This window comes from Colius striatus, chromosome 6 (assembly GCF_028858725.1).
Source record: "Colius striatus isolate bColStr4 chromosome 6, bColStr4.1.hap1, whole genome shotgun sequence".
In the NCBI taxonomy this organism is placed as follows: domain Eukaryota; kingdom Metazoa; phylum Chordata; class Aves; order Coliiformes; family Coliidae; genus Colius; species Colius striatus.
Genome location: NC_084764.1, coordinates 43925907 through 43941780, shown reverse-complemented (window position 1 = coordinate 43941780; position 15874 = coordinate 43925907). Strand labels below are relative to the sequence as shown.

Sequence of the window (15874 nt, the reverse complement as noted above, 5' to 3'; positions counted from 1 at the left end):
TGGAAATACGTATCTGAAGATAGAGGAGCCCATTTTTACAGTTGGAAATCACTCTTGGATTAGCTTGAGTCAATCATGAGGCTGTGGTTAGACAAATCCTTCAGGCTGAAACTGCTGCCAAAAGAAACAGCCCTGCCTCCCTACCCAGTGAAACAACCCTTCCCAGCCTTACGCCACTTGCTTCTGACATCGCTCTGGTTCACCGCACAGCGCAGAGCTGGCAGTTGCAATAGCTGTGTGATCATCAGAGCACCGAAGCGAGTTATCTGACAACTAGTTTTGCAGGTTAACGTTTCAGGTCAACTCCGCAGCCAGGCTGTGTGTGCAGCTGGCAGGTCGGAGGCTGCTGGTGCTGTCTCCCTCAGGGGCAGCGTGGCCTTGACACGAAGCATCCAAATACAGCCGCACACTTGCATTTGCTGTCTCTTAACTGACCCACGCGTGGGACTCTGCCCTCAGCAACCCCATCTGACGCGGCCGGGGAGCCGGCAGGGGACGAAACCGGCCAGGGACAAGGCAAAAGAGCCTGCGAGCGCAGCCGGGGCGGTCACAGCCCGCTTTAGCTGCCCCGGGGCGGGCAGGCTCGGCCGGGAGCCACCAGCTCGGCAGCTCCGGCGGCGGCGGTTACCAGCTCACCCGAGGCACACGCTGAAGCGCCGGGCGCCCGTGTCCCACGAGCGTCCCTCCCCGCTCCCCTCAGCGGCCGCGCCGCCATGTCCCGCGGCGCCCGGCCCCGCCCGCTCCCCGCCAGGCCCCGCCCCGGGGCCGCCCGCCGCGCCTGCGCAGACGCGCGGTAAACAGGCGCCGCCGCGCCGCCCCGTTCCGCCGCTGGCGTGGCCGCCCCCGCGCGGGGCTGCGCGAGCGCCGGGGCCGCGGCGGCTGCGCGGCGCCGCCACATCCGGGCACTGGGGCAGGATGAATGCTCCTTTCCAAGATGGCGGCGGAGGGAGGAGGGAAGGAGATGAACGAGATTAAGACCCAGTTCACCACCCGGGAGGGGCTGTACAAGCTGCTGAGCCACTCGGAGTACAGCCGGCCCAACCGGGTGCCCTTCAACTCGCAGGGCTCTAACCCGGTCCGGGTTTCCTTCGTCAACGTCAACGACCAGAGCGGTAACGGGGACCGGCTCTGCTTCAATGTGGGCCGGGAGCTCTACTTCTACATCTACAAGGGGGTCCGCAAGGTACCGGGGCTCGGGCACTGGGCTAGAGGGGAGCGACGGGGCCTCCGCGCCGGCCGCCCGCCGAGAGTCCGGCGGCCGGCAGCGGGGAGCGGGAGCCCCGCGCGGGGGGCTGCGCCGTGGGCGTGGGGCAGAGGCCGCCGCGCCGGGCCGCATCGCCTCCGCGCCCCCCCCGCCGCCCGCCGGCCTCAGAGCTGGCGGCTCCTCCGCTGCGGCCCGCGCGTGGCTGGCACTCGTGCCTTTCTCCCGGTTAAGGGTCCGGGAGGTAGCGGTTAGGGGAGGGGGAGCGTAGGCCTGGGCCGAAGGGCCGTGTGAGGGGACCGGTGCTGGCTCAGTACTAGTGGGCTGCGTCAAATTCGGTGTCACCAACGGTGGGTGTGTGTGCGGGGGCTCGGTGAAGGGATGCGGCTGCTTAGGCGTGTAGGAATGAGGGTTGGCTTTCCACTGGCGAGGCAACCTTGGGCCTCCTTCACCTGCTGCTTCAGGTCCGGGTTTGCTGGACACTAATGCCTGTCGTGATTACGGTGGTGTCAGATTCCTGCTTCCAGGATCTTTCTAGCTTTGACTGAATGGCTACAGTATTTAGGCCTTTCTCGTGACTTTGAAGCATCGACTGAATTGTAGGGTTGTTTCTAAATTGGAGCAGTGCAATGAGCTGAGTTTTAAATGTCAGATAATTAACACAGAGAAAGTTGCTTTTATGAGAAAGGATCGTTAATGGTCTTGAGGGAGGCTCCTTACCTGTCATCATTTGATGCAGGACTAACAGTGCATGTGTTTGATCTCTCGAGTCACCACGTTTATGAACAGACCCTTTCTACTTGTTGTTTCTTAAGATCTTTGATTTAATGAGATTTGGAGAAGGATTCAGAAGTTGTCATGCCGAGTGAATGTGTGTCACTCCTGATCTGTGTAAACACAGACAGAGTGGTTGTCAGCTTTCCATTTTATGTTTCAAAAAGTGGATGTTCATTATCATACGTACTTGGGACTCAGCTGCCGTAATGTGAGCGTCTTGAACCCTTCCTGCTTTGACATGGGACGAAGGCACAGAGAACTAGTGACGTATGCAAGGCTGTGCAGGAAGCTTGGATATGCCCAAGGAATGAAACGTGACTCTGCTACGTCCTAGGATAGTGCCCATATCACCCCTCTCTAGATGTAAGCACCAAGTGGAGAATAAAGCCTATATGGTTATCTGTTTACTGTGACTTACCAGATCTGTTATGTCCTGTGTAATTATATGGAAAAGTGTGCATATAGGTTTTGGTTTCACCCTTGAATTAATGTTAATAATCTAGTTTTAAATACTACTGAGACAGTAGTTTCTTTAAGCATGTGATGAGAATTTTGTATCAAACAGTATCCACTATTTATAAGCAGTTGATATCTTTCCTGTTTACAAGGTGTCCATATTTTGGAGAAATCTGTATTGTAAATTATTACAGTGTTTGGATTCTGATATCTTGTGTTTGAGGGTTTTTTTTTTTCTTCTCCTGCAAAATAACTGCAGAGTTCTCTCACTTAGATTACGGATTACAGAGAGATTACACTTAGGTTACAGAGCAGGCCTTTCTGTAGCTTAGTAATGGTCCATGTGATTCTTGCAAGTTGTCTTAGTCATCTCATACCCCATTTCTGAAAAATAAAAATCTCAAGTCTAGGAATTCATTGACAGCAAGGAACTGAATAACTTTTTCCAATGATAAAAGTTGCTTTGAGGTGCTAAAAGCTGCTGGTGTGATACACACTAACTGTGGAAGTTTTAGTCTGTTAATGAAGAGCTTTGAGGCATACTTGTTATGCTGTTGAATGCTTTTTTCTTCCCGAGTAGTGTAAAACATACACATTGTTAGAATTAGTTTTGGTGACCTTTTACAGGTGACTTACGTGGTTTAGAAGACAGGGTATATTTTATACATATAATGCATTAACTGAACCCAAAGAAAGAACTGAAATAGATTGAAAGTGCTTGACATGAGAATGGGGAAGGTGGCCTGGCTTGAACTTTCAATACCTTCTTCTTTGGCATTTATTTTTATACTGTTTAGTTGGGAAGTTATTGTTTTGTCTGTGTACAAAGCTGACCTAAGTAGTTCCACTGACTGAGTTGTTCAGAATCAAAAGCTGTATCTCGTGTGGATCATAAACGGGAGATCAGTTATTGATACCTAAATTGGCAGCATGTAATCGTGACTTAAACTGGACAAACTATCAAACTCTGCATGCCAGCTTGTTCTTGGGGGCAAGAAGGGGAGAGGGACTTTTATCTGTTGAAGACTAACCTATTTGTGATCCTCTGCATAATACAGATACTAAAAACTTCAGTTTTATTGTCAGTTCATAATTTTGTAAGTATCCTTTTAAAAAATTCCCCCAAATGATTTTAAGGCCATCATTTTTGTTCTGGCTAAGTCATATTAAAATATTGGTATCAGTTGCATGTAGGGAAGCTGTGCTGTGTGTGTATTACAGGTAGCTGTGTTATTTTATCTTTGTAAGGTCTGCTGCTTTACTTGCTAAGAAAATCCTGCATTTTTACTAAAATGAGTAAAAGAACCACCAGGGCTTTATTTTAAGTTACTGTATGTTAGGCAGTGAGATAACTGTTGCATCAGTAATCCATTCCAGATCAGTTGGCATCAGGGAAGAGTCACACTTAAGCTTTGAATAACACTTAAGAAGAAATAATCTGATACTAAGTCAAAGTTGCCACTTGAAGGGATGTTTCTTGAAATCAAGGATGCTAAACTTCTAGTTTCACTTAAATCCTAGGTAACGTTGTACCTGCAGCAGCTACTTTGTAAGGCTGTTTTTTAAGGAGATTGCTAGTGTATGTGTTTAGGATTTTTAACCTATACAAAGAAAAACATTGCCATAAATGTTTCTTTAACCTTCATCTTTCTTCCAAGAAACTTGGTTGAAAAGTTACATCTAATGTCCATTACAGTAGTGTGGAGACTGGAGTACTAATAGACAATTACAGCAGTTTGTTAGAGAGACAAGAGTTTTGGCCAGCATTTTAAGCTGTCTTCAGAGACTTTTTGAAGCAAAGAAGATATTTTCTCTCGACTTTGTTCTTTACCTCTTTAAAAAGGAAGCTGAGTTTTTACTGTTTCACGTTACACTTTGCCATTACTATGAAACATGTTTCCATGTTTTCTATGTCACAGAAGGCACATGAATTTAGAGCCAGCGTGGTGTTGTTTTTATAATGGAGCTTCTGCAGCCCTTGTTGTGTTAATAAGGCAACACAGACTTCCAGAAAAATGCTGTTTTCAAATTTAAACCTCCTGAAAAAACAAATGAACCTATAGACTAGTAAGAAGAACTAAAACTCTGACAGAATAAGATGTGTTTGTTTTACTTATATATCATTATTCTGAACTGCACTGTCAATGGACTTTCCCATTCAGCTCTCCTTAACTTTGGCTTTCAGGTTAGATATGTACAGTGATCTCTTCCTAAACAGGAGTAATTTTTCATCAACTCAACTGATCTAGTGACAGCTGAAACGGATGGTCTGGCAGTATGGTGTCCTCTTGGCAGTGCGCTCCTCTCTCCTTGCTGTCTTTGACAGTGCTCGACCTCTGGTTGAACTAGTTCAACTTGCTAAACCAGCAGCAAAGTACTTGCTGTCTTTCTGGGCAGATTTTCTCTCGATTTGGTGAGTTAAACTGTCTCATCTTGGGGTTGGATATTCACAGGCACAGTGAAAGCAAAGAAAGGATTGGAGAAGGTGGAAGAGCACCAACTCACTGTAACAGCCTGGGCTGTCAAATTGGATCCCCTGCTTTATGAGATCTCTTCTGAATAAAGCCTTTATTTCAGCCTTAAGTCAGATTTGCAGTCATCTGTTCTTGAGGGATTGTTCACTTAATTTTGATTAGGAGAGTCAGAGGTGTTAAAAGGAAGCCTTTTCTATTATTTTAGACATTTTCTTCTTCATATGGAGTAGGGTGATATAGGAATTAAGAAGTTATTAGTCAGGCTATGATACATTGATGTTTTAGATGAGTTGCATTTTCCTGCAGCTTGAAATCAGGTCTAAGGGCTCTTACTTGGTGCTTACTCGTGAGACAGTCTTGGGTTACTTAAATAAGGTTTGTGGCTAGCTTTACAAAATGATTTATTAGTTGATTCATTAGGCTGGAAAAGGAGAGTGATATCTCATCTTCCTTGCCTTAGGAATGACTGACAAATCAAGTCTTTCTTGATTGCTCCTGACATTAACTGTCAAGTCTGTTTCCCTTTCTAGTGGGAAGCTAGAGCATTTTCCTTTGAGAATTGTGTATGTTAATGGTTTTTTCTCTGTATACTGTAAAGGTTCTGGGCAAGTTAGCCTGTAACTGTCAGTGCAATACAGTCACATACAGGTACATATTAGCAATAGTGTTGCATGGTGCACAGTCGTCGTTTTTATGTAACATAATGGGAAGTTAGGAGTATTGAATGTGTAATTTAGCTTATTACATTAAACTTCTTGCATTGTATTTAAATTCTGGATGCCTACTGTCTTTGTTAATGTGTAGTGGACTGGTTTTGGTTTTGTTTGGTTTTTTTTGAACCCTCTTTCTCATCAAAAGAGGCTTTGTCTTCATTTCTGCTCTTTTTCCCACACCTACCTAAAGCAGCAGTCTGTCAATAACTATAGAATGTTATTGGATATTGTAATGGTGTTGAAGTAGAAACATATGTGGGTAATAAGCTCAGATTGGTGGAAGCATGGAGGGCACAATCTGTTGGCTGTCATTTTAACCTTACCATGAGCAAGTGGCTTAGAAGTAATTACATTTGTACCCAGATGGAAGTAATGTTGTATCTCAACTTCATTTATTAGAAGTTAGCATACTGTCAGTCCCTGATTATCAGTAAAAATATTGATGATATGTAGGATTCCTTCTGCAGTTCTCTACCTTTTTTTAATATCTGACTTGATACTGGAGTCCTTGTTGTCTAGTTTAGAAATCTTATCCTTGGTGGTGACTGTCATTCTATAGGATCTTGTCACTATGACAGAATGTCACTGTGCTTATTATTCACGTTATTCAGAGCTTAAGAGCATCTCTGCAGAGAGAGACCTGGGAGTCCTGATTGATAATAAGCTAAATATGAGCCAGCAATGTGCCCTCATGGCCAAGAAGGCCAATGGCAGCCTGGGATGCATGAAGAAAAGTGTGGGCAGCAGGTCAAGGGAGGTTCTTCTCCCTCTCTACTCTGCCCTGCTGAGGCCTCATCTGGAGTCCTGTGTCCAGTTCTGGGCTCCCCAGCTCAAGAGGGACAGGGAACTGCTGGAGAGAGGCCAGTGCAGGGCCACCAAGATGATCAGGGCACTGGAACATCTTTCATACAAGGAAAGGCTGTGGGAACTGGGGCTGTTTAGTCTGGAGAAGAGGAGACTGAGGGGGGATCTTATTAACATTTATAAATATCTAAAGGGTGGGTGTCAGGAGGTTGGGACATCCCTTTTTTCTGTAGTAGATAGTAACAGGACAAGGAGTGATGGGATGAAGCTGGAACACAAAAAGTTCCACTTAAACATAAGAAAAAACTATTTCAGTGTTTCAGTGAGGGAGCCCTGGCACAGGCTGCCCAGAGGGGGTGTGGAGGCTCCTTCCTTGGGGGTCTTCAAGACCCGCCTGGACATGTTCCTATGTGACCTGATCTAGGTGGGAGCTGCTTTGGCAGGGGGTTGGACTGGATGAGCTCTAAAGGTCCCTTCCAACCCCCACCATTCTTTGATTCTATCCATCTGGGAAGTGTAACACAAGACAATTCCAGGTTGGAAGCTGGAATCTGTGGAGAAAACCAGTAAACTTCCACAGGATGTGGTGGGAAGATGAGTTTGTTTTAGAGACCACTAAGCTCTGTTAGCCCTTCAAAAAGATTGTACGTTTAATTAGGATATATGAACTATAAAAGTGTTGAGATTTGTAAGGAACTTGTGACGATCCACTTGCTGTGAGGCAGAGGGAACTATGCCTACATCTATGTGACTAGTTCTTGTGGTAACAAGAATTCCATAGCTTCCCTAAATAGCTTGTTTTGGTGCTTAGTTTTCTTTCTCCCCTCCAATATCTAGCAAAACCTCATGCTCAAGGAAAACAAAACCAGGCTGAATGGTGTTATTTACTGTGGAGCAGTTGACAGTTGCCTTTGGCAGCATAATTGAAAACTTGTTAATTTGTCTTCTCATTTTTCCTAAGACAAATAGAGTTCTTTTAACTTCTCGGATCGTGAGTTCTAAATGTTTGACTGCTTTCCTCCACACTGGCTTCTGTTAGCTTGCATTTCTGCTACCTAAACTTGAGATTGCACTGAAGTCACAGTGGAAGTACTATGTAAGGGTGAATTATTGCCTGCTGTGTCTGTCATTTAATAGTCTTGCTAACATGTTGATTAATGTTGACATTTTTGAGTCCTGCTAGTAGTGTTGACTCATTTGGAGTGTTTCTTATCATATTGCTACTTTTCTCCCGGTTTCTCAATGTTTTCATTTGTTGTTTTTGTTTAGAAATGCCACCTGGCATTTTCCATTGATTTTTGTTCTATTAAGTTTATTAGAGTGTGTTTTTTGTTTCCAATTATGTGCTGCACACTGAAAAAAATCCTTCCTATCCTGGTGTTATTCTCACTCACTATGTATGTGTACTCTCACTCACTAACAAAAGTATCTCACACAACTTAAAACCCACGTGTTGCATTTGCTGCTGACATTTTCCTTAGACCAGTTATTTTTTCAGAAGACATTTGGATTCATTTGGTGCTTTTGGCAAGTTGACATTGTTAGCTCATTTCCCGTTTATCTAGGTGCTTATAGTTCAATTTGTTTCAGTGTTTTTGATACCAGAGAGCTTTACTGTGACTTCTAAATTCTACTACAAACTCTTCTACATGTAAATGTTTATTTATACCAGAATCAAACATCACTCTTATTGTCAAAGAGATGAGAGGCAAAAGTGGCTAATGGAAGTACCATGGTAGAGTAGAGCTTTCATCAAAGATGTCTGGTGCCATCCTGCAACCAGCTGGGAAGATACTCTTTTCCTGTGCTGAAGGAATTTGCATAGTCCACATTTCTCAGGTGTGCTGGATGTAACACTCTGAAAAGTGATTTTGTCCTACTTCAGAAGGATGGTGTAGGTTTCTTGTTTGTGGGGTTTTTTTCTGAAAAGTCTTTTAATTTCTTGTTGAGTGTTTTTCTTGTGTATCTTGTAAATAGTGGTTGTTACTTGGAGACTGGATTCGCCAATCCTATGGAGGGATTGGGGCTAAACCAGTAATACTTTACCCATTGATCTTCGCTTGTGAAGGTATTTAGAAGTCTCTTGGAAACTTGTTTCAAGTGTTTAATGGGTAGATGTGCTCGCTGCCTTCAGTTTTATTACAGAGGTAGTTATCTTTCTTAATTCTAGCTGGGCTGTACTAAGGACTGACAAGACATGTTATAAATATTCCTGTAGAGTTTTCTGAAGGATTGGTTTGTTTTGGTAACCCTCTTCTTTCAATAACACCTCTGAAGGAAAGAGTGAATGAGCTAATGTAGATTACAGGAGTATGAATAGATTTAAGTGTTTAACTTTGTTGTGAAGCTTATCTAGAACAACTGGGACTAAAAGCTGAAAGACTAAAAAGACTGCTTTAAGATGACAGTTTTGTACTGTTAAACGTTTCTTGCTGTGGAAGAGAGCAAAATATTTGCACTTGACAGAGCTTGCAAGATGATTATTATCTGGGGTCTACTTCTCAGTTCTAGATAGTGGCATTAGTCTGTAGTGCTTTTACTTCTCCTGATCTCTGCTTCAAGCCTGTATCACAGCTGCTTAACTTCAGTAAGCTATTGCAGTATGTTCTCTGAAGGATTGCTTTCTGAGGTGTTAGTTCATTTATCTCTGACTGCGTGTTTGGCTGGCATGTTAGGAGTGAATACCAGGACATGTTGGCCAAACCCCCAGATTGGCATGCAATATTGTATAAACAATGAGTTTTTCTCTCTGTGTGTGGCTGCTTGTGGGTTTTTGCCACTGCAGGTATAACTTGGTTTTTGTTTTGCATTGAAGTGTATTTGTGCTAATGTTGCACTTAAACTAATTGACATTCCCTCAGCTGAATTCATGTAAAACTCTGCATTGTGGCACTTACTCATTGCAGACTGACAGAATTTCAGTCATAATGCTTCACAGATGCAAATAATGGTCGTTTCTAACACGCTTCTGTGTCTGTAGTGAGTTCTTTGGGGCCAGCTTTGTCAGGATATTTACAAAAGTGTTGTGCTGTGTGCTTAGATGATAGTTTGCATTATGCTTTGGCATCTGACAGTCTGCAAAACAGTGTTAATAGGAAAATGTACATTGAGGATACCTCAAACTCTAATTAAACGTTGCCCGGATCCCATCTCTGAGAGAATTGCAAGCCATAATTTTCTTGTTTGACATTCTAGAATCAAATTTAATGCCCTAGTTTGAAGTATTATTGCACTTTTCTGACTAAAGGGAATCATCTGAAGTACTTTATTTTGAAGATGTATGGAAAGGCTTCTTGCTGTCCAGATGTCACGACTACAACTTGACACACTTGAAAGAGGGCCATTTAATGCCAATAGTGCTTAATAATGCCATTGTCCTGTTAGAAAGCTGCTTTAAACTAATCAGTAACAGTAAATATGCCATACTGTAAGTTGAAGTAGTAATATTTTTGTATCCTCTTCAGAAATCAGGAATTTTTCCTTCCTTACCTCTCTCTATTTCTAAGTCCAAATGTAGATGCAGCCTGTCTTTCAGCATCTACATCCCTCCCGTTTTGTGCCCCTTGTAACTTGAAATAAAGCATCTGCTTTTGCTTGTTCTGACTCTTCAACAGGCTGGTTTTAGACCGTATGTCACTGTGTAGTCTTTGTGGGCAGGACCACCAGCCACTACAACTGCAGCCTTTCCAGTGACAGTGTCAGAGCTTGCACTGGGATCTTTTCTGCATTATTCAGTATAGCTGTTCATAATGGTATGGTGGATCTCTAATAGATCCTTTCTGCAAATTGATTTCAGTGTTGGTTTACTGACTATAATTGGTCTTTAATTTATTGACTCAATCACAAGGTTCTCACGTGGCTGTAATGGTCAAAGAAATGTTACTTGGAACTTTTAAAAAGCGGGTGGAATTGGAAGGTGGTTGTATTAAGCAGCTCTAGGTTTAATAATGCCTAATTTTTGTACACCTAGGGAATGCCAAGTGTTACATTAAACTACATGTTAGTCTAAGAAAGAACTTTTAACTTAAAAATGCCCTGGAGGGAGGAGAAAACATTGGATGTTATGAACAAACTTCACATTCTGCAGTCTCCTAAGAATAAAAAGAAGCAATTCAAAAGAGTCTCACAGGAAGTCTGCATACATTTTGTTAGGAAAGTGATACCACATAAAACTTTGTGAAGACTCCAGTTTATGGCTTTAATGCTCCCTTTCAGCTAAAGAAAGGGGGAGCAGCACCCACAGGAGACTGACTGTGTGCCAATATATGTCAAAATACCAGTTAAAAATCCATGTGTCTGGTGAAATAAACTATTGGAACGATGACTTAAGGACACTTCAGCTTGCATAGTCACAAGTTACTCAGTAAATCTGAATAACATAAATGTCTTCTCTTCCTGCCTTACAGATGTAACCATAACAAATATGTAATCCTACCAGTTGTGTCTTGTCATAATAGAACTGTGGCAATTTATTTCTAAGGGGTTTTTTTTTGGTCACAGCTCCTGTCATGAGACTTCTACAGAAGTTGTGCATTTTTTTTCTTTAGATTTGAAGTGGATATTGGAGGATAAGGACCCTGAGACAAGTTTGAAGCTATCATCAAAATGAAGTTTTGCCAGAAGTTGCCAAATATTTTTGTTTTCTTTATTTTTCTTTCTATTTGTTACTGTTCTTGCTACTACAGAAAAAATGGTTATGCAATGATTTCTTTAAAAATTCATGTTCATAAGATTAAAATGATAGTGTAGATGTTTGGATTTGCATAATTGATCTGATGACAAATACTCCTTCTAAAAATCAACTGTAATACTGTATTGTGAAGCTGTAGGTAGAGGCTTAGTCTGTGTTTTCCTTCAAATTTCCAGCTCTTTTCCTTCTAGGATCTGTGTATCAGACAGTTGGATTTATTTTTCAGGCTTTCTTTTTAAATGAAAGTACTTCTAGAGCTTTTTTTAAAACCTTTTTAAGTCTCAGGAGGGTCGATCTTATAAAATTACTTTGAGGGCAAGAATATTTGCATGGTTTTGAAGTTTGATACCCTTTATACAGCCAAGTGCAGTATTTCTAAGCAGTCTTACAGCTCATCTTGTGTGTCTCAGTTTGAATTATTACCCTGTTGCTTATAAATAACCGAATAATGTATTTTTGGTATGTGATATATTGATCAAGGAGGAGTTTTTTCCCAAAGAAGACTTTCAGGATGAAGCTTGTAAAAGAAAGATGCTTGGGAGTGACAAGGGAAATATTGCTGTTTAATAGCATTAGCTGTATATGTCAGCAGGTGACATCTTGCTGTTACTTCAGAGTGTGACCTTACACTCTGTCCCCTCTAAATGTAGCTGTCTAGTTATGTTCACATCAGTTTATCCCAGGGGTTGGCCTGCTTTTCTCTCAGCAGTGAAATTGTGGTCCCTTGTACAGAAAAACTTAGAGCTGTGTATTATTATGTTCAGTTAGCAAGCACCTGCCAAGTTGTATGATGCTGTTCTAGATGAAGCTTCCTACCTTCTTTCTAACAGTGTTGGCCAAATAAACTCTGTGCTAATGAAGTGATGTTTCAAGTGTAATCCTGTTTTAGCAAAACTGCAGCCTCTAGAAATGCACTGGACTGAACTGGGATGGTTGAAGTCTGGGCCCACGTTGGCACTTTTGAATTGGAAGTGGGGCAAACAACTGTTCTGAACACTCCTAGATGCCCAGGTGAAACTACCTTTAGTGATGCCCTAGATAAGTCATACTTTTCCTCATTGTTAGAGTAATAAAGCGCTTGTTGTCAATTAAGTTACCAAAACAGTCTAGAGGCAGCTTGCTTAGCTGCACTGTAGCACCATGCTTGTCTGTGTTCCATCTGAACAATAGCTAAAACATCTTTTGGAAAGGAGTATCGGTTGATCTGAGTATTGATTGTTGTTAGTCTTAAGTCGATAGAGGCTTTCTTTGCACATGAGAGAGCCAAAAGGGAGTACTGGTAAGATCTGCGCTGAGAAGTCCAGCCTTGCAGTGCTAGAAAGTGGTTTGGCTGTGCTTTCTCTTCAGTCATTTGGGAACTTTAGCTTCATTTGCATCATGTCACATTAGCAGATATACTGCAGCTGTGACACTTCCAGTGCAAATTAATATAAAGGAGAATTTAGGTTTGGACAGGCTGCTGATACCTGTGCTTTACCTGGCTCCTGATACCATATCTTTAACTAAAATATATGTTTGTTTTTGATAACAGAAATCCCTAGTATATGTTGTATTAGTGTGCCCATGCCAGTGGGATGGATGATTTGATGGCTGGATTGTGTTCTGTCAGAACTGTGTTCAGTTCTGTGCTCTCACTTAGGTGTTTGTTAGAACCTTTAGCAAAACACTGGAAGTGTGGGCAGTTACTCAGTGGCCAGTATTAGTGGCTGCAAGATCAGTAGGTGACAACAGATAGTCTGAGTATCCCCTCCTACTCTTGAGACAAAAATCAAACTGAGGAAAGAGCATTGTGAGGAAAGAGGCAATGATGCTGACCATTTGGTAAGTTAAATACTTTCAGCTCTTTGGTACTCCTTAAATAAAGTCATTAGTAGCAGACAGAATGTTGTAGTTTGGGTTTTGTTTTTATACCAATGTCTGTATCTGTGAAACTGTTAGTAATTATTGCTACTTAAAGTATCCTAATACTCTGCTTACTTTAAACCTACTGAGAAAACTAGTGCTGAAATTGGGAACAGGCTGCCTTTTGATCTAAACCTTCTGAAGCAGGATTCTGGTTTGCAGACAAACCAGATAACCTAGAACTTGTACGTATGGGAAGGTGGGAAATGAGAGCTCACTGCAGTCTGTGTTAGGGATTTGGTCCTTGATATTTCTTTTCTAGTAGCCTATGCTCGAGTTTTTGTTTTGTAGCACTTTTTACCTACTTGGGTTGGGTCGTTATGAAACGTTTTTAGCTCCAGAAGGAAGATGCATTGCAAATTAACAACTTCAAGAGTTAAGGCAAATATATCATTACATCTGTCTGATACTAAATATGACCATAAATAAGCACAAACCAATGGGCCTTATTCTGATTTTGGAGCATTTGGTCTATTAATTGACATCACTTCTGTAGGACCATTCTGGGCCTCTTGGAATAACGAGAGGTAACATCTTATTTTTAGTACAAAGGTAATTGGGACTTTGTTTGAGTGCTATTTTATTAACATGCTGCAACATGATGGAGTTACGGGCTTAGTGAAAACACCATATCAAAAATGACTGTCATTCCTGTAGGGCTTGGGAAATCTAACAGTAGCCTGAAAAGACACAGTTCTGACTTTTTGGACAGACATTACTGTGGTGTATTTGACTGTTATTGAGCTTTGTAATGAAAAAAAAAATTGATTAACAATTAACTGCTATAGTGAAGTAAGTTTCTATAGCAACAGGGCAAGGCAAGGTACAATTATTGAGACTACTTTTCTGTAACAGAGAGTTTTTTCTTACAAGCAGTGAATTTGCACTGTTAGATTAAACCATTGTTTTGTTACAGCAATGGCTAGTCCAGAGCTCTTTTGCTGCTTATTTTTTTTTTCTTATATTCTTTTATTTCTTTCTCCCTCCTAAAGGGATAACTTTTCTTCTTCTGTGCTGAAAAGAGGATGGAGAAACCCTTCAAATATAAATATCCGAGTGATAGACTGGTGGAAACTCAACCTACTGCTACTCCTCTGTATGTCATTCAGTGTCATGGACCTGTACTAGATATGCAATATGAATTTATGCTTCACTTCTACCTATTGACAAATCTGTATGAAACTGAACTTGCTCTACTTCAGTAATAACGGTCATGATCCTATAGTAGATTGCAAATTCCAAGTAAATTAGTTTAGTTTAGTCCTAATGCTGATTCCCTGAATCAGGCTGTTGGTTATTTGTTTGTTTAAAGTCTTTTATTTCAATACCTCTGAATACATTTGAAGAGAGAGGGATGTTCTACACTTTAAGCTTCACTGTTAAAGTTGGAGATGCCTAAGGTATTGTCAGGGGACTGCAGATGTTTGTTTGGGGTTTTTTTTGCCATAAAACACACTTGTAAAGCCAACTTTTGAGTGTTACTGTATTTTAATCTTTTTTAAGTTTGAGGAAATTACATTTGAACACCTTTAGTGGTGAAGCTACAGCAACTTTCATTTTTCAACAGGGAAAGTTATGTCAGTTTGTGTGTGCTGTATTTGAAGGAGACTTTGGGTGTCTGAAACAAAAAAAACCCAACCAGCAGTTCTGTCTCTAGCAAGCTATATGTACAGTCAACCTCAAAGGATACTGTTGATAGTTGTACGTGTATTGTTAATACACTTTGATACTGTAATAAAACAGTACCAATGTTTAGAGAAGAAAAATACAAGGTTCAAAGCTAAAGTGAAAGGAATGGCTTCAAAGGTGTGACTGACTAGAACAGTAGTCCAACAGGTCAGGCAACTTTTGTGTGTGCACATGGGGAGGAGATGAACAGCTTGGAGATGATGCTATCATTGAGTCATGCAATGTTTCCAGTTTGTTCCATGATTTGGGGACTGTCTAAAAGCAGCTCTAATTTAAATGAGTGTTACCTTTAACAGATGCAATTTTCTCACCAGTTTTACTTACAGAGCTGAGCAATTTAAACAATTTCCTGGTGAAAGTAACTTACTAAATGTTTAATAAGTATCCTAACTGAACCTGAGAATGGAATGAGAGCAGTTGCTGAGTTGTGACAGAATGTGTGTGTTTACTTGGAATCCATTTGATATTTACATACCTATTTTTTCTTATTTTTATTTGTTTCTTACATCTAGGGTATTTATCTTGTCTTTGTTTAGGTCTTCTGAATCACACCTTATTCAGCATTAAAAACAGGTGAGAAAAGACTGATTATAAGTGTAGGCAACAGTGCAACTAGACTGTAGGAGTAGGAGGAAATGAAAGGATGCACTGGAGGATAAGGAACAAAAAGGAGATCATAATCATTGAATGGTAGGGGTTGGAAGGGACCTTTAGAGATCACTGGTCCAAGACCCCTGCAGAAGCAGGTCCCACCTAGATCAGGTGGCACAGGAATGTCTAACTAAGGTTTTCATTTTAGAGCTATCAATGTTCTAACTTGCTAGATTGTAACTATTGAGAAAAGAGTTAGCATTAACTAAGCATAAATCTTAAGTGAACCTTGCAGAACGTGGTTATGAAGTGTAGTTAAGGTGATAAAGAGCTGCCACAATCCACTCAATTGGTGATATATTCTTTACACAGCACGTGACAGTCTGTAAGTAGTATTGCAGCGTGAGCTTTATTTGATTGATATCTGAGATGCTGTCTGCTATTCTGAGATCAGTTGTTTCTTCATTCAACATATTCCTAACAGTGGAAACCTCTGCTAAAAGCTGACTCCTGTGACAGGAAGGTATTTTCTTAGAGAAAAATCTGTGAGAGTGCTACTCGACGTATCCCCTACCAC

General features: G+C 41.5%; 1 protein-coding gene across 6 annotated transcripts in view; it reads left to right on the top strand.

Moving 5' to 3' along the window:
• Window positions 1-861: 861 nt before the first annotated feature.
• The window catches only part of WDR20 (WD repeat domain 20), a 46097-nt gene continuing 31084 nt past the window's right edge, over window positions 862-15874 (top strand). For 3 of the 6 annotated variants that reach the window (XM_061998588.1, XM_061998587.1, XM_061998589.1), the window contains exon 1: window positions 871-1183. In XM_061998588.1, coding sequence (XP_061854572.1) covers window positions 920-1183 — 264 coding nt within the window. In that variant the 5' untranslated portion in view covers window positions 871-919. Of the gene's footprint in view, window positions 1184-15874 lie in introns of all 6 variants that reach the window. The other 3 variants (XM_061998590.1, XM_061998592.1, XM_061998593.1) reach the window with 2 other exon arrangements.